Source organism: Ambystoma mexicanum, chromosome 4p (genome assembly GCF_040938575.1).
Source record: "Ambystoma mexicanum isolate Mex_15411 chromosome 4p, UKY_AmexF1_1, whole genome shotgun sequence".
NCBI classification, from domain to species: Eukaryota; Metazoa; Chordata; class Amphibia; order Caudata; family Ambystomatidae; genus Ambystoma; species Ambystoma mexicanum.
Genome location: NC_090927.1, coordinates 305,201,625 through 305,228,839, shown reverse-complemented (window position 1 = coordinate 305,228,839; position 27,215 = coordinate 305,201,625). Strand labels below are relative to the sequence as shown.

Genomic DNA, 27,215 nt, shown 5'->3' with positions numbered 1-27,215 from the left:
CACCACAACTGAGAACAGCTGCAGTTCGTGAACAAATAAATCCTCAATTGTGCCCAATATATGTATATCATTTGTTCTGCTAAAAATAGACCATTCCTTTTTTATAGAATCATATTTTATTTTTCTCTAATTATATAAATACAACCATTCAGTTTTGTCCAAAGAACCATGTCCCAGACATATATGCAATATGTTTAAGACAAGATAAAACACTATTTACATGTCTATAGCAACATTATAGCTAATTGCAATATCTTCGTTTAAAACTGGTTTAAAACATTTTTCCACCTTTGTAATAATTTTGAATACAAAGCATTGATTATTTTTCCAAAGTGAATCCCTTAATTTCTCTTTAGGACTGACTACTTTTACTTGACGTCAAATGACTATGAACATGTGTTGGCCATGACAGTTGAGAAAACCACACTAAGCGATCACAGAAAAATAGGTGTATATCTAAAAATCTGGCATCCTATGCCCAGTGAGAGCAAGGGGGGTGCCACAGGGATTAGTAATGGCAGGAATAGAATCTTCTGGACTAAAAGGAACATTTGATTTATTAATGCACACATTGGCAACTGTTTAAGTCACAATAGTGACCTTCTGTGATCTGATGCCTGCAGGCTCTGAAGCATTATAAATGGACAAATAAATAAATAATAAAAATAGTGTTCCAATCCGTAGATTATAACCTAGCACACCTCTATGATAGGATTTAGTCTTGATCAAGGACAGCTTTGTAGAAGCCTGAATCCCGCGCTGGTCAAGATGCCCTCAAATGAAAGAACGTCTTTCCCTGGAAGCTGAGGAAAGGCTGTATCTCTATATTCTACCACTGTGTCTTTCCACGGCACCCGTGCAGAGGGCCACAAGGAGCCAGGCTCCTGGATGCTGAGCGTTTTCACTGACCTCATTTCATGCGCATTCCCAGGAGTTATGTGTCATGAGAAGTTCCTCAAGACAGCAGGAGTCTGTTCTGATATGGACAGGTGCTCTGTTTTTCCAGCGGGGGGAGAAAGAATGGGAGTTATGCTCATGGATCTGGATTATGGTTTCTTCCAGGAAAATTCCCTGAGTATAATAAAAAAGTTGGGGGGATGGGGACTGAGTCCTGTTCTGGAAAACTAGAGGAATCTTTAGCTTGAGCCTTCAGAAAAAGCATGAGAATGGGAACATCACAGACCAATCTACGGTAGCTTGGCAGGCGGTCAAGACTAAGTCTCAGGAGGAGTGAGAGTGATGGGAAGCCCACCATGAGTATACACAGTAAAACTCCACAGATTACCCTTAAACAGATGTATGTCAAAAAACATTATTATAGGCCCTTTAACAAAAAAATGATTGAACCACAGTTATCAAGAAAACAATTACCCCACATGCTTATTCACGATGTAACATATATACAATAATGTGTTTAGCCTAATGCTGATGATAGGGGGGAAAAATAACCACAACCTGCAACAGAAAGGGGTCAGTTCAACTCATATATCAAATTAGGCCATTCTTCAAAGTCAATCCCTAACTTATGTAGTCCAGCCCTACAAAGTGAGGAGCCTAGTGCTCAAACTAACCACGCGTGGTCATGTGTAAAACGAAAAGCGGGTTCTCTTCAAGGGCAGTAGCTGCTCAGGTAGGGTCTTGAGGCGATGAAGAATAAGTTCCTATTCCTAGAGGAGGGTCTAGCCTTGAATATAGAGCGACTTTCGTAGTTCGGGAATAGCTGGGGCGTGCAGGCTAGGCCAGCCAAGGTGAGTATCTTTTAAGGGATTCTCGTGTGTATAAAGGGATGGATATGCCAGGAGGCCACCGGTAAATAATTTAAGTACTCACCGACACTCGACACAGTCAAGCCCACTTTGCTCATAGGTGTTAACGCTGCAGTTTCAGGATGCTCCGGCTCTCAGCGGCTGCAGAACGGTTTGATCGACCGTGGAGGGACAGTAGCCTTTTCTCAGCCCTCAAAGAATGGAGAAGGATAGTTACTCTGCAGCACATCTCAGGACACGGTAGGGCAGAGCAACAGGCACTTTCAGTGATGGTCACCACAGCAGGTGACACAGGGACCGCAAATGCTTGCACTGTGGTGCACTCTCATAAATCGCGACCCAGCAGGGCTAGGACAACAGGGTTTGGCGGGAGAGGGCCCATGACCACAAGCTAGCGATTCCCAGAGTTTCGAGTCTCAACTCCAGACGGCAGCGTTCCTGTGCGATACCCTGCGTTCGAGCTGGACAGTTCACTGGATGGCCCAGGAACACTTCCGGAGAGGCTCTTTTCGAGGGTGAGTAGGGGATACCGAGAGTAGTTTTTCCCACTACTTCAAAGTACAGTTTTGCGTTAACAATGTGCAGTCATGCGTAAAAAACAAAAAGTGGGTTCTCTTCAGGGGGCTGCAGCTTCTCTGCAAAGGGTTTGAGGCTATAAAGAATAAGTTCCTATTCCTAGAGGAGAGACTACCCTTGCGGATAGAGCGACTTTTGGAGTTTGGGAATAGCTTGGGAGCGCAGGCTAGCCCAGCCAAGGTGAGTATCTTCTAAGGGATTCTTGGCGTAAAAAGGGATGGATGTGCCAGGGGGCCACTGGTAAGTGATGCAAGTACTCACCGACCCTCAACACAGTCCGGACCAAACTTTGGCAGTCTAGCCCACTTCGCTCGTAGGTGTTAACCCTGCAGTTTCAGGATACTCCGGGCTCATCGAATTCGGGACAGGACGATCGTCCGTGGCGGGACAGTAGCCTTTTCTCAGCTCTCTAAGAAAGAAGAAGGATAGTGGCGGTGCAGCACATCTCAGGACACGGTAGGGCAGAGCTACTGGCTCTTTCAGCGATGTTCACCACAGCGGGGCGACACAGGCACCACAAATGCTCACAGCGTGGCGCACTCTCATAAATTGCATCCCGGCAGGGTTAGGACAACAGGTTTTGGCGGGAGAGGGTCCAGGATCACAAGCTAGCGACTTCCAAAGTCTCAACTCAGGACGGCGGCATTCCGGTCGATACCCTGAGTTCGAGCTGGACAGTTCACTGGATGGCCCAGGAACACTTCCGAAGAGGCTCTTTTCGAGGGAAGGTAGGGAGTGTGGTGAATAGTTATTCCCACTACTTCAAAGGGGCAAAGCACCCCTGCAGGCCTTCTTGGTACAAAGCAAAAGCAGGGGTCAGGTGTGACAAAAGCGGGGTCAGGGTGCCAAACCTTCCTACATCATCAGCAGTTCCTCGAGTCTACTTTCTTGTTAACGATACCTGGCTCCTCGTGAAGTTTGGTGTGATCTTCAGTTGATAGACCTGGAATGGATGCATAGCCCTTTCTCTTATACAAGATTTGGTTTGCGTGCAAATCTCAGATAGCCGATGGAAGATCTGCTCTTGTGCATACATGCCAGGCGTGGGCCAATCGTGACCCACGATGGTTCCAGTCATACTGGCACCAGTAGTTGGATTGGGGCCAGACAGTCTCAACTCTCTTCCTGGGCACTAACACATGTGACATGCAGGAGCCCGCGAAAGATGCGGTTTTCGCGAGAGGCTGCATGCCCAAATAAGGAATACCCCGGTGTCTCAACCTGGGGGCAGGCAAAGGAACAAAATGGCCACAGGACAGAACAAAAGACTCTGTGGCATGGCCAATTTCACCACTGGCCACAGTCTTGGGCCAAGCACGATAAACGCGGTGCGGTCCATAAAAACAAAGTAAAAATACTTTAAAAGTAAACTGCAGCCACCAGTTCGTCCTAGGCACACTCGTACAAACACCAAAAAATCCTTAGAGGGTGGCTAGGGCCATATAACAAAAGGACCCCTATGAGTACCCAGTAAGTTACTTGGCACATAAATAATAAGGTACCAAGAAATGACGACATAGTCGAAGACTAAGGGAAACATAGTTTTCCAGTACTGACAGCCTGAAGCACGGGTCAGTTTCCCCATAAGAAAAGAGCGAATGTCAAGAGGAGTGCAGCTGAAGGCTGTGCTCCACTGGAAAAGGTCAGGCTAGGGAAACCAAACAAAAGCAAAAAGCTTGGGGGGCTTCACAAATGGAGGGAAAAGTGCAACTAAGGGAAATCTTTCCTAACAGGTGCCCCAGGCATTAAAGATGCCAAGAGACCGCTGGTGCTGGATATGGGCTTACAGCGAGAGGATCACAGAGGGAGAGAGGAACTCAAGCCCTCATTTCTTTTCACTCACCCTGAAACAGAGATCCACAGGGAAGCATAGTCGCGGTTGTGGCATTAGTATCTGAAAAGAGCTACTTGCTGGCAATCCAAAACAAGTGTAGCTGGACCCATGGCAGTATCCTTGAGGCAACTGATGATTTGCAGTGGGACTTTGAGACTGGTAATGACAGTGATACCTGTTAAAGCATAGACTTGAAAAGTGTGTACATTTCCCCGACTCCAGGTAAAGATACGCAACCAAGAGTGTCTGGACATGTATGCTAACCTTATGAAATGATCGTTCAGTGGAGACTTGTTTTCGGGATGATCCTAAGTGCAAGTTGGCCTTGTGGCATACAGGGTGATCCAGACGTTCTCAAGCTAATGACTAAGACTAAGGGTTATTCATTAGATCGCCGTCCAGATATGTTGGACTTTAGCTCCCATCAGCCCAAGCCATCATAGTCAGTGGGTAAGGCTCATGGGAGTTGTAGTCCAAATCGTGTGGCGGATCGCATAATGAGTAACCAACTGTGAAATAAAGTTCCTGAATTTAATGAAACCTGGTGTGGACATCATAAGATTCTCCTCGCTAAGGCTGAAGGTTGCGTATGTAAATCTTAGCCAACACATCACCGTGGTTATCGACAAATCCAATGGCATGACCTTTTACCACAAGACGCCCTAACAAAGCTCGGGTCGTGTGTTATATCTGAAATGGCATCAGAAGTATGTGTGCGTCATGCTAGATTTGGGGCCATTAGTTGTTTCCATTCTGATAATGGGTTCAGGCATTAGTGGTGACATCGAATGGTGTACATTTCTAATGCAGTCATCATTGCTCATCCGTCGTCACTCACGTGATGCTCAGGCCCAGGTTAGAGATTGTGAAATTCAGAAATATAACCTGCGCTTTTCAGGACAATCAGCTATCCTGAAGTTCATTGGCAACCATGGCATTGGGCGACAAGGCTGAAGGGACAGATGGCGAAGACCAAAATATACTACAAATGTTTGTCGCAACCCTTCAACCGGAAATCTACTTGCATTTTTGCCATAAATGACTTTTTTAAATAATATATTGTGTTTAGTATTGTTATGGGGTTTGTGCACATTAATTATCATACATTCATTAATTTGTGCACATGGGACTAGCAGAGCATGCCCATTCCTTCCTATAAGCGCACATAGAAGAATGAATCCCTTTGTGCCCATTCATTCAGGTTAGAGGAAGCAATGGGGCTCACTCGTTGCATCCAGGTGCATTTTAGAAGCACCCATTGGTGTAGGCGAGTGTCAAAAGCAGATTGCATTGTCATTTCTCAATTTGGCTTTTAACATCAAAGTTGCTTGATTTCATTCTTTGATCCGTGAGCGTCAGAGCTTGCAGAGCATACAATTGTTTCAATTCGGTTCCATGTGATAATGTCGCCTGGAAAAAGTCACCAGGTAGATACATTTTTTTTCCTGACCCCTAAAATACTTTCCCTAAATTTTCTGGGAGGGGTATCCTTTTATATTAAAAACTTAATACTAGAATATTTGGGGAAAGTGTTTGATTTTACTGAGGGTGCATGTTTGGGGAAATGTCGCCACCTGGGGGCCATTTCCCAGTCGACTTTATCACTGGATTTAGCATCTAGGCAATCCACACCAGCGGATCCGTTTCACAAGAATGTAAACTTTTTTTCTACAGAGGCAGCTCTGGTTTGAATTGTTGGCTGGCTCCTCGTCTCCCACGGCTCCATTCGTTGAACGGTCCCCAGACTCCCTCACTCCTCCCCAAGTCCCGCCCACGTCATTCCTCACTCTCTTTTCACGAAGATCCCTCCCGTCTTCAATGTCCAGCCTCCTGCCTCACATCGGCAACTTCCCCACCCATGCCATCCACAGCCAGTGTTTTCAGATATTTTGCTGGTCTGTAGGACCGCAGGGTTTTGGCCCTGTTTGCTAATATCAACAGTGCCCCCTCGTCAGGTGGCACTGGGTGGTAGCCGATGGCACTCGTTAAAGGCTCTTGCTGTGTTGAAGCCTGTTTAGATTGGCTGCGGCCGACACATCTGGTGCGGACATCTCGTATAGCTGCTGTGTGCATTCCTCTTGGAGCTCCTGTACGTGACTCCCAGAACACAGGACATAGAGTGACGCAGTAGCATGATTCAAATAAGCCATGTAGGAGGGGTGGTGAGTGAGAAGCGACACGAAGTTCAAAGTTCAGGCATTGCTTTGATGTCCGCTGGGGAATGATAGAGCCTTCTGTTTGTGGGGGACAGTCTTTGAGGACATGTTAGAAGATTCTAATGGTGGTGCGGCTTTTAGGTTGAGGGCTTTAGGGTACTCTGATTAAGTGGTACAAGAAGTGCGGATGATTCAATCCTGAATGAGGCCTGTATGGGCAAGGGTGGGGGGGGTGAACAGATCCTAGAAGGCCTTGCTGCTGGGTGAGACTAGATGGGGTGTAGAAGGAGCTGGATGGAGGAACGTACGGGAGCTCGGCTCTTCATACCTTTGCCAATGCACGTTAGCAATTTGAGGAGCCCTCTGTTTTGCATTGGTAGACAGCAGGCCTGATGTCTGTAGGCAGAAGGATGGTTCCATTGTAGGAGGTGTGAAGTGTAGAACTTTGTTGAGGGTGGGAGGGGTTTGAAAGGTGCATTGCCAAAGGCCTGGGGGCTGGCTGCACGAGTATTCATAACTGATGATTGGCTGAGTGCAGAGTGAGGGATGGTTAGATGTTCCAAATGATGGGTATGCTAAGGTTTCTAGGAGTGGCAGATGTGGTGGTGGAGGACACTCGCAGCACACACATTTCTGCCTGGGCAAGGGTATGCGTGCACATTCATTCTTGCTTCTAGGCAAGGAAAGAGCATTCATTCCTATTTATGGGGCTGGAAGAGTTCATTAAATCTTCTTAGTCACATAGGAGAGAAAATCCGCACATTCATTGTTCTGATTATTTGTTGAAGATTGCTTGTATAGGTTCGTTGTAGCTGAAGTAGATGCTTAATGTATTTTCAATGAATTTTCTTTTGTGGAAGTGGTAGAGTATTTCATTCATCATCTACCCATCCAATTGGAAGTAATAGCTTGCATTTAGTCATTCATTCATGTCTTTGAAAGCACAAGAGTGCATTATTGTATCACAGGGTTTATTTGAGGAGCTGGAGGTAAACGTATCGCCTGCGTATGAGTACTCTCTTAGTAAGCAAGGGTTACCCTTGGGGAATGAGGAGTGAGTGCATGGCTTGCTCCAGATATAGCTTCCATATGAGATACATTCTTGTCTTAGCGATTCAAATCCTACCTTGATAGCCGCCGTCAATTTATCAAAATGGATTCCTTCAGATCACCAACTATACCCATCAGCTGTGGAATCCCGCAAGGATCCTCTCCCCGTGATTTGCAAGCTTTTCATGGAACCGCTCGGAGCCCTCCACGCTCCACACAACATCCACCTCCACCAATACGCAGATGACACACACCTCTACCTCAAGATATCCTCCATCCACAGGCCTGCCTCACTTTGATTGAATCCTGGATGTCCAGTGTTCACTTCTTTTTAACATTTGTGTTTCCACTATTAAACATTATAAAGGAATCCGGCTTTGAGTGCCAGCATCATGCAGAAGACATTCAAATCCTGATGGATGTAGTTCAGTGGAAAATGTAAACGGGAATAAGACCAACATATTATTGTGTGGTGTGATTATGGAAAATCATGTTCCCTTGTCCTGGCCTACGAGCCTAGGTGTAGTACACAATGTAGGGATCTTATATGATTACCAACTGTCTTTCGATTTACAAATAGATGGTGCCGTGAACAGTGTGCACTTTCACGTATATAAAATCAATCATTGCAAGCATCTTTTGGACAAGAATCATCTTAATGTTCTAGTTCAAGCTATTGTACAATATTGCATGTCCAGTTACTTGGGTGTCTCTAAGGAAAATGCGTCTTACCTTCAAACAGTGCAAAACCGCTCATTAAGGATTCTTTCCGGACTGAAGAAATGTGACCATGTTACTCAGGTCAGGCAGTCCTTAGGCTGGCTATTAATACAAGATCAAATTAAAGCCGAGCCCTTACACGCATCTGGAAGACTGTATATGGTCTTGCTCCTAGCTATCCGTCCTGCTTAATGCAGCCCTATGAGCCTTCTCGATCACTCCGATCAAGCACAAAGGAATTGCCACTGGTAGCTAAGGGCTCTTCCTCTCACTAGGAGGGTTGATCTTTTCGTATTTCAGGATGTCGCATGCGGAATGCTCTCCCTGTCTGAGTCAGGAATTCTGTTACTTTACAGGCGTTTAAGATGCACTTAAACAGTATCTACCCCCTTTTTATGTACCTGTGCTCATTAAAGACACTAATAATAATGTGATTATATTCGGCCCATTATAAATGCTCCTGTGCACAGAGGACCTCATCTCCATTAGAAATACCCTGAAATGTTAATACCTTTACTTCATGCAGTAATGGGAGGAGTCTGTAGAATTCATTTGTTCCCCATTTGGGGTTCCTATTCGGCTCCATGGGGATTGCATATTACAGCATGCAGGAACCACAGCATGCTGTAATGATTATGTGTGGATGAAATCTCCACCACACAAAACCACGGCAGCTTTTACCTGTTTTCTGTGATTTCATTGAGTTTTTTCATCGAAGTAGAATCACATTCTTTTTTTACTTGATGATTCTGCCGCAACTAAATGCGGAGGGAGACCCCCTGTAGCCCCCTCCCTTAAACCCCCTACATTAATCATTCACCTAAACCCACTCTCCACATTTGTTTTTGACAAATTCCATTATAAATAATTTGATGATTTCAACCTCGATGAACTCTCCTGCGGAAAAACCCTCCTATTCCGCTTTTACCGAGTTTCAATTTGAAACTTTAAATGTGGTGATGCGGCACAAGTGGCAGTAATCCCATGACCACCACTTTTTCATTGCACCTCCAAACTCTAAATCAGGCCCAGAGGGTTAACGTCAGATAGGCTTGTTTCTATGTCTCCCAGTGTTCAGCAGTTTGGATCCTGGCTATCCTACTTATAGACAATTTTGAATGCATTTTGTTTTCTTCGTTACTGCTGGCTGATGAGCGACTATATTTTTTGCTTTTTAAAAAAAATATTGTTGGGTGTGAAAATGCCACATGCAAAACATTTGCCTGACGGCAAGCCTATAGAAGGAAAGAACAAAGGGAAAGGAGGAGGGTGAAGGTAAAAATGGGATACAATTTAACATTTTCAGCGAATACAAGCCTATTTCTGGCAGTTGTTTAAAGTGCTACATTTATGAAAGTGTGTGCATTTCGTATGCCATACAACGGTTTATGGTCTTGGATAGTTCTAATAGGTCTGTTATTGCACTGATGGAAAGGTTCTTTTGTACATTTTGTGTCTCTCTTGAATCTTGCGAAATATTGCTGTTTCCTTAGTTTGGGCGGGATCCTTTTCCATACTCCAGTGCCTTGTGAGTAGTGGAGTAACTTTGCTGAAAAGTTTGGGGGGGACATGACATCTGAAGAAAAGGTGCCCCAGCCAAATTAATGGGGACAAAATGGTGTGCCATGAAAGTTGCGAGGGGGGCAAACACCCCTTGCCCCCACCCCCCTAAAATGACACCCATGCTTGTGAGGTTAGTAATCTCGGGGGAACTAGTAGACTTTTTGTGATGGATGATCCCAAGGACCCCTATGGTAGGTCGTCAGGTCCTTTCTTCCAATATATTTTGTGGGTAACGCAAAGTGTTTTCAATTGCATTCTGATTTTAATCGGCAACCATTTCGGGAGATGTCAATGCTGATGCTGGTGTTTCTTTTGGCCACCCGGTTGTGAACAACTAGCTGTAGTTGTTTGAGTCTGCACTCGTGGGGGCCAACGTATAGTCTTTCACGGCAGTCCAGTTGGCTAGCTCCTATAACAGTCCTAATTTGTGTTGCATTGCGAGAAAGGGGATGATTATTTTCAGGATGTACATTCGATAGTGTGGGTTCTTTAGGGCACTGATTTGCCGTTGTAAGGAAAGATTTGCGGTTATTGGATTTGCAGTCATTTGTAGGGATTTTTGTTTTGCCAGTGGGAGTAGGGTGAGGGCCAAGGGATTCAGGCCACCTGAATGGAATGTGCATGTGCAGATTTAACCCCAGCTTGATAATAGGTTTTTCTTGCATTAAAACACAGGTTATTGGCAATCATGGAATTCTGTTTTGAGGGTGAGCATTTGACAATATTTGTATTTATTTATTCATAGAGTCCTTACGCCTAAGAGCCGAACAAAAAAACAAATCCGGTACAAAGCTATGAATGGAATATGACAATGAATTACAATGTAGTGTTAAAAGAGTGAAGAGTGAAGAAGGAAGAAATATTGTGTCTAGTGCGGAAAAGAGGCAGAGTGGAAGAATAGTGAATTAAAAGAGGCAGAGTATTCCAGTACTTAGGAGGAAGCAGGGCAAAAGATTGAAAATGTAAAGAAGCACAGGGAGGCTTCGGCACAGAAAGAGGAAGCAGAGACTGAGAGCACAAACATGGGGAGGTAGAAAGAAATAAGAGAAGAGAGATCAGGCGAGAAAGACCATAGAGAGCTGTGATGACAATACATAGGAAATTGAAAAAGAAGGTGAGACTCAAAAGAAAGCCAAGACAGAGAGAAGAGAGCGGAAGAAATGGAAGAGCGTGCAGGAAGAGACAGAAGACTACGGACAGATAGATGACAGTGAGCAAAGTAGGGAGAGCTGATAAGCAGGGAGACCCAAAAGCAGGGACGAGCAGTAAAAAGACAAGAGAAAATGAAGTCAGACATATCTAACAGATATGAAGTAAGTGAAACCAACAGCAGTGGGCAGTGGTATTATACGGCGAGAAAAGGAGGGAGTGGAGCCGAAGTTTACCCCCAGATTACCAGCAGTAACAGAGAAGGATAACATAGTGGGGGGGGGGACTGACCATTGGGAAAGAGAGGAAGAAGAATGAAAGAGGACAATTTCTGTTTTATAGGGGTTAAGATGAAGGAAACACGAGTGGCTCCATTGCTGGATAGCAGTCAGGCACGAGGAGAGAGCAGTATGGAGAGAATCAGAAAAGTCAAAAGAAAGGAAAGCCCACATTTAGCAATCATTTCAGAAAGAGGGGAAGTATAGAGGGATAAACAGAGGGGCCAGGAACGGAGCCCTGGGGAACAGCATATTGCACTGATGTGGAGGTGTAATATTGTTGTTCCCGGTCTAGTTGTCATTGGTCTTGAAAACCTGTTGCAGTATGCATATAGCTGAAATTAACTGGAGCATATGTATCTAAAATGGATGTCACTGGATCAATAAACGCATTGATGAGCCAAGGTGATAAAGCAGAGCCTTATGGAACTCTGCAGTGTAGTGATGTGGATTTGGAAAGGAAGTTGCCTTCTTGCACCCGTGTGGTCCTGTCTTTAATAAGAAGCATGTATGCCAGTGTAATGCTTGGCGCCTACACCCATTGATCCATTGAATCTATCTATCTTCTCGTTGGCCACTGTATCGTAAGGTGTTGGCAAGTGTAGTAGGATTAGGTCGACTTTATGATAAATGTCCATCGGCTTCATGATCGATTCTTTGCCAATTGATGTTCTCATGAAAGAAGCCAATGGTTCACTATGAGTTTGAAGCTCAGTCACTGGTAAACTTTCAATATTTTGGCTAGGAAATGAATGTGGATTGGCATTTGCTGTTTTCAGTAGCAGCTTCTTCACAATTGTCTGTTTGAGTGCTGTAGAAACTATTGTGGGTTGGAATCACGCATTGCAGTGTTTGGCCACGCGTGGGGCCAGTGAGTGAGTTTTCTCCTTGATTGTTGCAGCTGGGCACTGATGACAGTCTGGTCAGTGCTTTCATTGTACTCACCTTTGTATGATTTCGTTGACTTCATGTATGCTTTTAAAAGTATTGAAGTTAGTTGTCACCTTTGAAAAGATGGATTGAGTGGACTTGCTGTTAGTGCAAGCTTTTTAAAAAAAAGTTTTTAGCTGTTCATATTTATCTATATTATCGTAATTGATTTGCTCGGTATGAATGAATTCCTCAAAAATAAGGAAACATTATCTAGGAGATATCCAGTGACTTGGTGTTAATGGGTCTTGTTAAAATGTCACTTCCTGGTCCTGTATAACCATGGGGAAGAAATAAAAAAATAACAACAAACAGGGTAAGCAACTGTGAGCAAGGAGGACACGGACAAGCTGTTGAATTCCTTTCAACCATTAACAGAATAGACGTGATAGCACAAAAACAACGGTTTTGTAGGAAAAGAGCAATTCATTGGTTTCAATGAAACGGAAAAACTGGTAATACAGTTGCTCAAACTGAAGAACAAGGGGGGGTATTTGGGGTATGGCCAAATCCACTTTGGTTATTTCAGAACTTTCCAGAACTGTAGATTAGATTCTGTAGCTGCCTCAATGGAGTTGAAATGACCTGTGATCAGGTCAACTGTTCGTATTCCTTTTCAAGTGTCAATTTTTAATCATTCCCATAGGTCACAAAGAATCGGCAATACTTGTAGTCCAAAATTTGGAAAAGCCAAGGGCAGGCAAGATAAAAAATATTAAAAAACAGACCGAGCGGCCATGGGGTGGGAGAAAGGCTCTTATAAAAGAGCACACTTTTCCCATGGGGGTGTGCGCAGGAGCAATTTGAATTCACAATGGGCCTCATTACGACCATGGCGCTAATGGGTTAACGGCGCCGTACAAGGCTATGGCATCGTTAACCCATTAGCGCCTTACTACGAGGTCCCTTTGCGGGACCCGACCTGAAGGGCTGGTCTAGACCAGCCGTTAAAGTAGGGACCCGCAGGTCTCTCCCTGCCCATGCTCTCGACATCGCTGACTTTATAACTCACGAAAAGCTCGATCTCCTTACAGTCACAGAAACCTGGCTTAATGCTGCCTCCGGTCCATCTATGGCCCTTGCTATACCTAATGATTATGCCATAATTAGATGCGACAGAAACACCACTCAGACAAAGGGAGGTGGACTTGCCCTCATATTCAGAAATACCTTTGACATTAAAGTCATCCAGGACGCTCAAATCCCTTCTGCTGAATCCCTGTCCATCAAACTACCGCTATCACCTAACCACACGGCAACAATGCACCTTATTTACCGACCACCAGGTCCCATTTCTTCCTTTATAGAGGACATTATATCACTCATAACCACAGACACCAAACCCAATTCACAAACCGTCCTACTTGGGGATTTTAATCTTGGTTTTAACGACCCTAAGAATACTAACGCCCATGACCTAGCCAACACCTTATCTGACTTGGGTCACACCCACATTATTCATGAGCCCACTCATATCAAAGGCAGAACACTGGACCGGCTCACTCACCTCAATTGCTCTATTGATCTCCTATCCAATGACCCATGCATTTGGTCGGATCATCATAAAATAACCTTTTCTATCAAAGCCAACACACCCCACCCGGCCCCTATCATCGCCCCAGCCACCAGCACGAGAAATAAGAAAGACATTACACCTGACAAACTCCTACCATTTTACTCCCCATCCTGAACAATATTGACTCAGATGCTGACCCCACAGTTTTAGTGGATATATACAACCAGGCTATTCTCAAAGCACTGAACACCATCGCCCCCCTAAAATTGTGGAAACCTAAACCACATCGTCACCTTAACACTTGGTTCACGCCGCAGTTAAGAGAATTACGCAAAACTAAGAGAACCGCTGAGGCACACTGGAAAAAGTACCCTACAGCATCCAATAAGACTGAGCTAATCCTAGCTTCCACTAGTTACAAAGAAGCCATCCTTCTTGTTAAAAAATACACCTATAACAAAAGGATTATACAAGCGGAATCCAACACAAAAGAACTCTTTAAGATTCTGAAAGAATGAGAATCCTCTATTGCCCCTATTGACAAATGTGTTACTGACGCACTGTCATGATCTCTGCTTCCAAAAGGTCAGGGTTTTCCCAACTCCCTTGGAAGCAGATCCATAACCCAGGTTCCGAGTGCCAACCAGTCCCAATTGGGACCTTTTGGACCCAGTCCTGGCGCCAGTGGCACCAGGCTCATAAATATGCCCAGTCCCAGCGCTGGAAGCGCCGGGCTCATAATGCTTGGGTGGACTTACCTTCAGCAGACCATGCTGCTTACTTGCCTGCCAGTTGAGCCTCTGATCCTCTTCTGTTTGGAACTACTTTTCCTGTTGGGTGGGGCTGGAGCCACTCCCTAGATTCAGAACACTGGAACTCTTCTGGAAGGCAGGAACTCTTTTCTTACCAGGAACTCTTTTCTTACTTAGGCGTGGCTGTGGAAGGAGACACCTAAGCACTACAGGAGGCTATTTAAACCACACCCGGTGGATGAATCTTGCTTTGCGTTATTCTGCAACCTCTGCAGCAGAACGCTCATCGTGTCTTCTGCATCCGGTCCTGGGCCTAAGGAAAAAGGCTTACCATCCTGAATCCAGTCTTCAGCAACACCTATAAAGACAAGAAAGAACAGGTTAGCATTCCGGCATCTGAAAGGCAAAGGCTTACCATCCTGAATCCAGTCTTCAGCAACACCTATAAAGACAAGAAAGAACAGGTTAGCATTCCGGCATCTGAAAGGCAAAGGCTTACCTACTCTTCGTGCGCTCCGGAGGTCTTCACACTGCATTCCGGCATCTGAAAGACAAAAGTTTACCAACTCTTCGCACGCTCCGGAGGCCTTCGGCGCTGCATCCCGCATCTGAAAGACAAAACAAGGTGCGTTTAAAGACATTGGGGAACTTTAATACTCACGTGCCATTACTCCTTTCCACATCTAATCCAGTGGGTATTCCGGCACCCTGCAGCCGCTCCGAACTCGTACCTGCAAAATAAAAAGACAGTTAGAGCGCATAGTGAAGCAGGCAACAAGCGCTTACTTACGTGCTTCCAGGCGCTTCTATTCATCACACGGGCTCCATCTTCAACTCACTTCAGCCCGTCATCCGCCATCGCCGGAACCCTGCAAAACAAGAGACATCATTACTAAAGACTTTAAAGACATTTGAATGACTCGAAACTTACCGTTCGTGCAGTAAACGACGGACAGCAGTCCCCTGAAGTCAAGAGGCCTGCGCTACCTATCCAGTGAAGAAACTGGTTACAGCACCCTGCCCTGAGGCAGATGGAGAGCTCGGCATTCACTTACCTAAGGTGAGAGCGTTAACCTTTGGGGGTCTACAGGAGAGGAGAAGAGGAAAGAGATAGGGACACCCCAATAACCCCAGTTCATTAACCCCATATTTTCTATCTGCAGACATCTTACTCTACACGTCAGGCATACAGTGCACAGAGGTCTAGCCCAAAGAGCCAACCGGGTGCTACACATCACCTTTGAAGATACCGTAGTCGCCCAGTCAAGACCGGCGCCTCTGCGAGAATCAGGTGAGCGTTACAGAACGCAAAGCCTACCGCAAAACTCTCGCCCAGGCGCTATGGAAACCTCGGATACTGACCCCCTAGCCCGGTTACTTGGGAAACTAAGGGCAGAAGTGCATGCAGCTCGTCAGGAAACGAATGCTCTAAGAAGGGAACTAATTATTTCCAAGGAGAGAACAGACAATCTTGCTAGACAAGTGCTACAGTCACAAGCCGGACAGACCCCGTTACCCGCATCAGGGGCAAATCTTCCTTCAACATCCTCTATGAATCCAGTGCAGATCAACCTACCTGGGAATGTACCTCTGGCTCCGCCCGAACGATTTTCTGGTGACCCAAAGAGGTTTGCAGTATTTATCAATCAGTGCCGGTTGCACTTCTTATGCCGGCCAGCAGCCTTTCCAACTGATCAAGCAAAAGTAGCTTTTGTACTTTCGTACCTTAGTGGCAATGCGGCAGACTGGTCGATCCCTCTAGTTAATCAAGATGATCCGGTTCTCCATGATTTTCAAGCCTTTCAGCTTAGTATGGAAAAACTGTTTGCAAGACATTCACAGGGGCAGGCCTTGGACAATGAGCTTCTTTCGTTGCGACAGGGTAATCAAGACCTTTTGGCTTATATTGCATCTTTCAATAGACTAATAGTGGAAACTCAATGGCCTGAGGACAAAAGGATTACGCTGTTTTATAGAGGTCTACGTGGAGAGCTCAAAGACGTTTTAGCCCAAGTAGTGAATCCCCCACAAGACTGTTCGGATTATATAGACTTGGTCGTTCAAATAGATCACAGGCTGCAGAACAGGAAGGCCGATCGTTCCAAGTTTGATGCTCGAGTATTTTCCAAACCGCCAACTCCTTCCAAAGGAGTAGACTCCGGGGAACCCATGCAAATTGGGGGTCTGAAAGGTCCTCTAACACAAAGGGAGCGGGAAAGGAGGAAACAGTTGCAATTATGCCTATATTGCGGAAACTCAGGGCACTTTCTTCGAGACTGTCCGGTGAAACCTGCCAAGAAGGCAGTAGGAGCTGCAGTTACCAAAGTTACAAACTCTGAGCAGGGAAACGACCTCGCCCGACAAGAATAGAGGTCCTCTTGCCGAGCGTGAAAACCAGTTCCGTGACCTCGCATTTCGTGATACCTATGGTCCTCATTAGCCCTGATCATCCGGATCGATTACATGCAATTGAAGCTTACGTCGACAGCGGTGCCATCGGCAATTATGTGGATCATGAAATGGTTTTGAGGATGAATCTAACTCTTTGTCCCAAGGCTGTAAAGGACGTCATTACTACGGTGGATGGTACGGAGATAGCCTCCGGGCCTGTAACGCATACCACTCAAGAGGTGACGCTAGTAAGTCAAGATGGACACCATGAGAAGATCGTGTTCGATGTGATCAAGGCCCCTCAGTTTCAGATTATTCTAGGAATACCTTGGTTAGAGAAATACAATCCTCTGATCGATTGGCGAGCAAGAACGGTCCAGTTTCCAGAATGTGTCTCTACTTGTCACCCTCCGCCTGGTGTTGCACTGGCCGCAATTTCTTCAGAGACTCACCAGTTACCTCCCGAATACCTAGAATACCAAGATGTTTTCCGGAAGGATCAGGCTAACTCTTTACCTCCTCATAGGTCTTATGACTGCAGATAGACCTGATACCTGGATCTACTCCTCCTTGTAGTAGAATTTATGCCCTCACCGAGCCTGAGAACCTTCACCTTCGACAATACCTGGATCAATACCTGGCAAATGGGTTTATTCGTCCTTCCAAGTCCCCTGCTTCTTCAGCTTTGTTCTTCGTTCCAAAAAAGGAAGGAGACCTTAGAACTTGTATCGATTATCGCTCCCTGAACCAGATCACCGTTAAGAATAGATATCCGTTACCTTTGATCCCTGAACTCCTGGACCAAGTCAGAAAAGCATGCATATATACAAAGCTGGATCTTAGAGGAGCTTACCACTTGGTACGAGTAAAAGAGGGCGATGAATGGAAGACGGCCTTCCGCACCAAGTATGGGCTATTTGAATATCAGGTCATGCCCTTCGGACTTTGCAATGCCCCGGCCGCCTTTCAATATTTTATGAACGATGTCCTCAGAGAGCTCATAGATGTATGTGTTGTTGTTTACATTGACGACATCCTCGTTTATTCTTCATCGGAATCTGAACATCGGAAACACGTGAAAATGGTCCTCGAAAGATTGCGTCAACACAAACTTTTCGCTAAATTGGAAAAATGTGTTTTCAACGTGACTGAAGTTGAATTCTTGGGATTCATATTATCACCTGGCGGAGTGCGTATGGATTCAAAGAAGGTCGATGCAGTTCTCAAATGGCCATCACCATCCTCCGTAAAAGGTGTGCAAAGCATGTTAGGCTTCGCTAACTTTTACCGCAGGTTTATCCCCGAATTCTCTCAAATAGTCCAGCCCATCACTGCCTTGTTAAAGAAAAACAAACGTTTTGAATGGTCTACCGAGGCGGAACAAGCTTTCCAGGATTTGAAGACTAAATTTATCTCTGCACCAATCTTAAAACACCCTCGCCCCGAACTCCCCTACATCGTGGAAACTGATGCTTCAAGCCTTGCCATGGGGGCAGTTCTATCACAAAAGGACCCGGTAACCAATCAGTTGCATCCCGTGGCATTTTGGTCCCGCAAATTCTCGCCTCCTGAAATCAATTACACGATTACTGACAAGGAACTTCTGGCTATCAAGTCTGCCTTTAAGGCTTGGCGGCATTATCTGCTGGGGGCCCGACACACCGTTACTGTGATTACGGATCACTGAAACCTGCAATATTTGAAGACCGCAAAAGCCCAATCCTCTAGACAACTCCGTTGGGCATTATTCTTTGCCGAGTTTGACTTCATAATTACCTATCGACCTGGTACAAAGAACGGTAAAGCCGATGCCCTTTCTCGGATGGGAGTGGAAGAACACTTGGTCAACCCTAAACCTGTACCAATCATTCCCGAACAAAGAATTCTGGGTGTAATCGCCACAGAATCCATAGAGGAAGTTAAGGATAAAGCCAGGCAACTTGTAACTCCAGCAGACATACAGAATTGGCATCTGCAGGGAAAGGACTTTGCAGTAAAGGACAACTTATTGTATTTCCAAGAACGATTATGCCTACCCAGCACAGATTTACAGAAAAAAGTAATCTCTTGTTATCACGACTCTTTAATGGAAGGTCATCCCGGTATAGCCAAGACCTCAGAAAAGATCAAGCGCTACTTCTGGTGGCCGTCTTGGAAAAAAGATATCAGAGACTTTATAATGTCCTGTGGAGTATGCGCCCAAAACAAGAGTCAAAAGGAAAGACCAGCAGGCCTCTTACGCCCTATTGACATCCCACCTTGCCCTTGGCATACGCTTTCTATGGACTTCATCACCGATCTACCTCCATGCTCCGGATACAATACGATTCTAGTAATCGTGGACTTATTCTCCAAGATGGCGCATTTCATTCCGCTCAAAGGCTTGCCAACAGCAGCAACTCTGGCCCGAGAATTTCTCGAAAACATCGTCCGACTGCACGGTTTTCCTTCGGTTCTAATTTCGGATCGAGGTAGTCAATTTATTTCTCATTTTTGGCGAAGTTGCTGTCGGTCGGCTCAAATTGATGTGAGACTATCGACCAGTCACCACCCTCAGACCGACGGACAAACCGAGAGGACCAATCAAACTCTGGAACAGTATTTACGCTGCATGCTGCAACAAACTGAAAAAACTTGGAAAGACATCCTTTGGATAGCCGAATATGCCTACAATAACTCTGTCCATTCGGGAACTGGGAAAACCCCGTTTTTTCTTTTGTACGGCAGTCACCCTCGAACCTCGGAGTTGGATCCCCTCCAAGATCTTGAAACACCAGCAGTAGACTACCTGCATTCTACAATCACCCAAGCCTTTAAGGAAGCTGTTTCTCACCTTCAAAGGGCTAAAGAACAATACAAGAAAGGGGCAGATCAACATCGGAAGGAAGCCCCTCACTATCAAGTAGGGGATCAAGTCTGGTTATCCACCAAATATCTATCTCTAAAAGGGCCACGCACATTCAACCCAAGATACCTTGGTCCCTATTCCATCACTACCATAGTAAACCCAGTAGCGGTCAAGTTGGACTTGCCCCCGCACATGAAGATACATCCGGTCTTCCACGTCTCTCTATTAAAACCCGTGCAACCTCAAACCCGACTAACCAAATCTCCAAAACCTATCCTAGTGGATGGAGAACTCGAGTTTGAAGTCAAAAGCATTCTGGACTCCAAGATCTCCAAATCTAAACTATTCTACCTAATTGACTGGAAAGGCTACGGCCCCCAAGAGAGATCCTGGGAACCTGCTGAATATGTCCACGCTCCTCGCCTAATCAAAAGATTTCACCGAACATTTCCTGACAAGCCAAAACCCCCGGAGAAGCCCGGTTTGGGAGGGGCCTTGAGGGGGGGTATTGTCATGATCTCTGCTTCCAAAAGGTCAGGGTTTTCCCAACTCCCTTGGAAGCAGGTCCATAACCCAGGTCCGAGTGCCAACGAGTCCCAATTGGGACCTTTTGGACCCAGTCCTGGCGCCAGTGGCACCAGGCTCATAAATATGCCCAGTCCCAGCGCTGGAAGCGCCGGGCTCATAATGCTTGGGTGGACTTACCTTCAGCAGACCATGCTGCTTACTTGCCTGCCAGTTGAGCCTCTGATCCTCTTCTGTTTGGAACTACTTTTCCTGTTGGGTGGGGCTGGAGCCACTCCCTAGATTCAGAACACTGGAACTCTTCTGGAAGGCAGGAACTCTTTTCTTACTTAGGCGTGGCTGTGGAAGGAGACACCTAAGCACTACAGGAGGCTATTTAAACCACACCCGGTGGATGAATCTTGCTTTGCGTTATTCTGCAACCTCTGCAGCAGAACGCTCATCGTGTCTTCTGCATCCGGTCCTGGGCCTAAGGAAAAAGGCTTACCATCCTGAATCCAGTCTTCAGCAACACCTATAAAGACAAGAAAGAACAGGTTAGCATTCCGGCATCTGAAAGGCAAAGGCTTACCATCCTGAATCCAGTCTTCAGCAACACCTATAAAGACAAGAAAGAACAGGTTAGCATTCCGGCATCTGAAAGGCAAAGGCTTACCTACTCTTCGTGCGCTCCGGAGGTCTTCACACTGCATTCCGGCATCTGAAAGACAAAAGTTTACCAACTCTTCGCACGCTCCGGAGGCCTTCGGCGCTGCATCCCGCATCTGAAAGACAAAACAAGGTGCGTTTAAAGACATTGGGGAACTTTAATACTCACGTGCCATTACTCCTTTCCACATCTAATCCAGTGGGTATTCCGGCACCCTGCAGCCGCTCCGAACTCGTACCTGCAAAATAAAAAGACAGTTAGAGCGCATAGTGAAGCAGGCAACAAGCGCTTACTTACGTGCTTCCAGGCGCTTCTATTCATCTCACGGGCTCCATCTTCAACTCACTTCAGCCCGTCATCCGCCATCGCCGGAACCCTGCAAAACAAGAGACATCATTACTAAAGACTTTAAAGACATTTGAATGACTCGAAACTTACCGTTCGTGCAGTAAACGACGGACAGCAGTCCCCTGAAGTCAAGAGGCCTGCGCTACCTATCCAGTGAAGAAACTGGTTACAGCACCCTGCCCCGAGGCAGATGGAGAGCTCGGCATTCACTTACCTAAGGTGAGAGCGTTAACCTTTGGGGGTCTACAGGAGAGGAGAAGAGGAAAGAGATAGGGACACCCCAATAACCCCAGTTCATTAACCCCATATTTTCTATCTGCAGACATCTTACTCTACACGTCAGGCATACAGTGCACAGAGGTCCAGCCCAAAGAGCCAACCGGGTGCTACACATCACCTTTGAAGATACCGTAGTCGCCCAGTCAAGACCGGCGCCTCTGCGAGAATCAGGTGAGCGTTACACGCACTATGGTGTAGTAATATTCAGAAGGCCTTATTAGATAAAATAGCTTGCCTACAATCTAAAATCAATGCAAAGAAATCCTTGCTACTAGCTGACCCTGACTACAAACAATTACCAAACTTTGAACTACAAGTATTGCCGATTCTTTGTGACCTATGGGAATGATTAAAAATTGACACTTGAAAAGGAATACGAACAGTTGACTTGATCACAGGTCGTTTCAACTCCATCGAGGCAGCTACATAATCTAATCTACAGTTCTGGACAGTGCTGAAATAGCCAAAGTGGATTTGCCCATACCCCAAATACCCCCCCTTGTTCTTGAGTTTGAGCAACTGTATTACCAGTTTTTCCGTTTCTCTGAAACCAATGAATTGCTCTTTTCCTACAAAACCGTTGTTTTTGTGCTAACTGTGGGGAAGAACTGTGGTCTGGAGTGTTGCCACGAGCAATGCCAGAGGTTAAGATTAATTCTAAACCTTCCAGCCATCACCTCTTTCATTTTGCCTTTTCACCCAGAGTGGGACAGGTATGCCCAGGAGTGCGTCCCAAACCTGCTGAGCCTAGAGACCCAAGCTACGCCTCACTGACTCCCAATGAGGCCAAAACATGTCTTGGGTTGCTTGAAGTCTTGTGCAGAAGGCATGTATGTGACCACTCAGTTGTGGGCTGGACTGCCCTCTTTGTGGTGGGGACGAAGCCTGAATTGCAAATGGTCTTTCCTCTTTCTGTAATGGTTTGGCAGGCCGAAGAACGATGATCTGATTGCCCAGAACTTTGCCAAAAGAGAAGATGAATTCTAAAGCGTCTAGGCATCACCTATTTTATTTAGCTCAACCATGGATAAAGTAACTGATAGGTCCAGGTATGAAAGGGAAATTGAGTGTTAGTGTTAGGGAGCATATGGGGCAAGTATGTTCCAGGAAGGTGTGGAGAGGTAAGTGTGTGACTGTAGTCTCTATGGGTGTTATTAATAGATACTACAAGGGTGTTTTGTCACCAACATGAGATTCTCTGTGAGGGAGTGAGGTATACCCAGAGCGTTCCGTTGTGTACATCTTGATGGTCGCCATGTTGGATTTGAGCAACAGTTCTTACGGCAGAGAGCGCAGGTTGGCGAAGAGGAAAACAGGAGCATCCTTTGCAATCCGCCCTTTGTTATGACACACTGGATCTTGGGTTAGGGATGGAAGTAGTCGACAGAGCACACGCACCAAAATGAAGTAGCGCTCAACTAGTCTTATACTGTTGGATTAAGAGTCGAGATCAATGTGCAGCCAGGAAGATAGCTCTGGGCCAACGCACTCCCCTTGGGTACAAGAAGATGCCATGCAACATGGATCCGCAGTCTAGCGAGTAGAAGCTGGAGGACTCTGGCATTAAACGTGACAAAGTACTAATAAAATAAAAAATAAAAATCCCAGATCCATCACTCGCCATCTCTGCCATCCTTTTGATCTTGGGCATGTCTATTTTGGTCAAGATGGAAAAAATGTACTGTATTTGTGAAAGGTGATTGCATAAAAGTGGAAGCTGTCATAGCCATTTGTGAGAGTGGGGGGGTTCAGGGGCAGTAGGTGGGGCAGAATATGACCCACCTTAATAGGCGAAGAAGAGCCTGAAGAGTAGAGTCGCTCTGTGACAACCTTCAGAACATCACTTAAAGTCAACCTCATGCATTAATAACGGTGCATACCTACACCCCACACCCCAAACATATGATGAATGTCTTAGCCTCCCATAAAAGGATCCTACACCCTACCTTCCTTAAGGACTCAGACTGTTGTGGTGTGTGATTATGTAACATGTGTGCCCTGAGGAAGATCCAGAACTAACTCGATCTCCTCGCTTTCTGCGTGGATTGCAGTAGTTTTCGAGTAAATGAAATGACACGTGTACGTTTAAAAAACAAGCAATGAATAGGCTCTGCATGGAAGAAGGCCTGGGGATGTGTTAGAATATTCACACACGCTAAATGCACTGTCCTCTCCTGTTTCCTGCAGGTCGAACATATCCAAAGAAGGGACAGACCTGCGTGGTGCACTACACAGGTAAGATTGTGGAGATAGTAATCTTTAAGGGCGGATTGCAGTGCATCAAACTAATGAATGTGGAAAATGTGTATACATGACAGGTGGTTCCATGGGAGGGTGGCAGGCATCTAGAAATAGCCCTGCCCAAGTCTGATGGAAAGCAACAGGATCCTTGGTGGCACCTGTCCTGGTGGGATCAGTGAAGCATCCAGACCTTATCATTTGAGAGGGGTGTGCAGTGTCTTAAGACATGCTGAATAGGTTTGGTGTCTATGTTCGTGTCCTGGAAGACCACTGTGTGCACAGCTTATTTCTTCCCAGTTCAGTGTGCTATGCAGCATGTTCTGCCATGATGTACTGGTATGCGGTATATGACAAAACCGGGGAACTTGCTCCCCGTCCATGCACCATAGTTCTGCTTAGACCCCATATCTCAGGAATTGCCCCCCTTTGTTTTTTACTATCTTATTTGAATAGTCACCGGACTCTGAAAGCTCTCGAGATCAAGCGGTTGCCTCATTACTCCCTGAATTGATTCACGGCCGTCCTTTAATTTTTGGAGTAAAAAGCCGCTTTTACATGTTGGCGTGTCTTGGTATTTTACAAAAACCCTAAGAAGAGATTCGCCATGCTAAGAAGGGGTCAGCAATCTTGATACATTCAAAGAAAAAAGGACACATTCTTCCACATATTTTAGAATCGCACGTAACACTCCGCACGGCCTGCCACATGCATGTCGCATGCTGAAGAAGGCCCGTCTACACTGCAGAGTAATGGGTGATTCACATCGACATTGTCAAGAACTGCTGGAGACTTTGGACACGCATGACAATGCAGCATTAAGAGGGCCCACACCGCAGGGCCTACACACACAGCAAAGCTGATTAAATAAACAATCACTCAAAATGGCCGACTAACTCGGCCAATTTTCTGAAAGGTGATCTATGTATATTGAGTGTGGAACACGTCATTTCCGGTGTCTAGCGGCAGTGCAGATGTTATATCTGTAGCAACAGATCGTAGTAGTGCTATCTCAGCATGAACATACTACTTAAGAAACCATTCACAATGAAATCTCTATCTGGGTAAAGTGCCAACTGAGTGAAGCTTGATCCTGAGCAATTTACTGGCATAACTGAGGGTAGAGCTCTACCAACCTGGTGTACTCATGAATATCTGATTGCATCCATTGAGCCTAATAAGCAAATCTTGAGCATGTCCAGATGATTCATAAAAGAAGCATTTACATTTCATATTGATATAGAATGAGAAATAGCACACATATACCCCTGTAGATATAATAATATGTCATCTTAGTTTCTTAGCTAGGCAACCACTGTCTGTTAGAGTAGTGAACACCATCACTAAGCACTGAAACATGAATATTCTTTGGGGATATCATAGGCAAATACTAACTTGATTACAATTCTGCAAACTCTTAAATGCCCAGGATGTGCCCATCCGTGTGCTGGGATACCCTGATCTGCTGCCAAAGATGTGGCCGGTAACTTCCTTGATATGATATGTCATTTGTAATGCGCCTGTACACAAGTGTTTCTAGGTGTGACGGCATTGACTTGAAAAGCAGCCATGGCATGCAAGAAGTTAAGTCGTAGCAGATACAGAGACTGTGCCAGCGGGTAAGAGTCTGGCAGACTGAGCCGCTCAGCTCATTAACACCCACTACCAACTGTTAGGGGTGCTGCTGCCACTCTTAATGGGGGTCTGAAATGAAGCAGGAAGACTTACGGGGGACAGGGCAGCGGCTGAAATGGGTCGTGGGGGCAGAAGAGTGGATGGTTCAGAAGTATGGAGTGTGGGACCAGGGATCAGGCTGGAATCCACTGGATATATGAGCAGGTGCAGGTCCACCATCTTGTTTGCTGTATACCTGGGGACATAAAAGCCAGCAGTGTAGACAGTACTGTTAGAGCGGAGAATAGGCCGGGCCCAGTAGCACAGGATTTCCATTTTGTGGGGCTTTGGCCTGTTTGTTGCCGGTCGTGGGGGTACAAAAGCAGGGCTGTCGGTGAATAGGCAAATGGGCAATGAAGAAGCCAGGTTAAATGCAGCACTCTTCTGTGATGTTTGGACACAAGAATATATTTCCAGCTAAAGTCTGTCTTCTAAGCATTCTGATTGGCCGTTATAGTCAACCTGAGTGCAGATTATAAACTAATCTGTTAAGTAGTTCTTAATTACAATTTTTGGAATATTTATAGGCCTAGTCATCAGGCGTCAGTTGAGGCTAAGCTTAGGCTCCGTTCAGGAATAGACAAATGTTAGCTGGGATACAGCATTAGTTCTCATTCTGTGGCAGAGGTTTGAGGTATAACATTCGTTTTTGTCAATTGGCAACTTCATTCACCTTGTTCTTTGGTGAAATGTCCCAAATAGGTATCATGCATATGTAGTGACGGCAAGTGAGGCTTATTTATGTAACACAGGAAGTATTGGAATTCTTTACTTCCTGTGAACATTGAGGTTATTGGGCTTCATTTTTCACCATATGTAAACATTTCACCAATGTGTTCTAACTACAAACTACCATAAAGGAAAGCCATGGTTTGAGAAAACCTAAAAGTGGTTGATTAAAAGTTTTGAGTCCTGCTTCTGAAAAGCTGTGCATTTCTCCTGGTTGTGTTCCATTCTGTATGTGTTCTCCTCCGCACCATAACAGAAGGATACAAAAGAAATATGTCTGGACCTTCTGCTCAAGGAACAGTTCTGGTGGAACTGCTGGGCCTCCTCTCCTCTACACAAACTCCCAAATACCCACTGCTGTATGTCAACTTTGTGAGCCTAATTGGGGAGGTGATGGTTGACCCTCCAGCTACCCCTATACCACGATTATCATCTGGGATACCTACCCCTCTCTCCCCGACTGAAGTAGACGCCACAGGAAACCAGGAAGTGATGGTTGGAAATGCTCAATTTAACTGGTAATCCCTCTGTGTAGCATAGTATGATATGATATGGCATTTATAACACGCTGATACACAAGTGTTTCAAGGCGCGACATTGCTTAATTAGTTTAGCTCCTCCATACCCATACAAAGGAAACCAACCACATGCAAATCAATAATGATGTGGCGGTCCAAAGGAGCTTGCAAATGCACACAAGTTTGGATATCCTATATCTCCTATATGTATAAATGTGCATGCAGGCATGCACCTAAGAATTGGTTGACCCATGAATCGAATAGAAATGCACATATATCTGGGTATAAATTCATGCATACACAGTGGGGCATTGGCCTCAATTAGGTTTACAAACTGCAGCTTACAGCATTGCCATGGTCATTGCATGGCATTGGGTTATCAAGCGTAATGAATGAGATGTTTGTGGAAGAAGGATGGCATGAGTGGTTTCCTGGTGTGTCTGGAAAGCAGGCTAGTCTCACAATGGGTGGGAGTGGGTGCCAGCCTTTGAGAGCACAACCCAACATGCATTGTTTCAGGGTTTCTTGTTTTCTAAACTTTAAGATTTCAGCTCACACAAATTCCTTTCCCTCAAAGAAAAGGTGGTAATATCTGAGGTGGTGACTGCTTTTCCACATATTCCTGGATGTGGTGGAGTAGGGACCGTTATGCCCCGATGACCTAGGAGCTCGTTATGAGCCCAACGGCCATGTCAAAAAGAGGACGGAGTTGGAATTCTCTCTGGC

The 27,215-nt window shown here is 45.6% G+C and overlaps 1 protein-coding gene across 1 annotated transcript in view; it reads left to right on the top strand.

Moving 5' to 3' along the window:
* Window positions 1–27,215, top strand: part of FKBP1B (FKBP prolyl isomerase 1B) — a 235,230-nt gene that overhangs the window by 3,119 nt on the left and 204,896 nt on the right. The window contains exon 2 of the mRNA XM_069605869.1: window positions 23,518–23,565. Coding sequence (XP_069461970.1) covers window positions 23,518–23,565 — 48 coding nt within the window. The remainder of the gene's footprint in view (window positions 1–23,517; window positions 23,566–27,215) is intronic.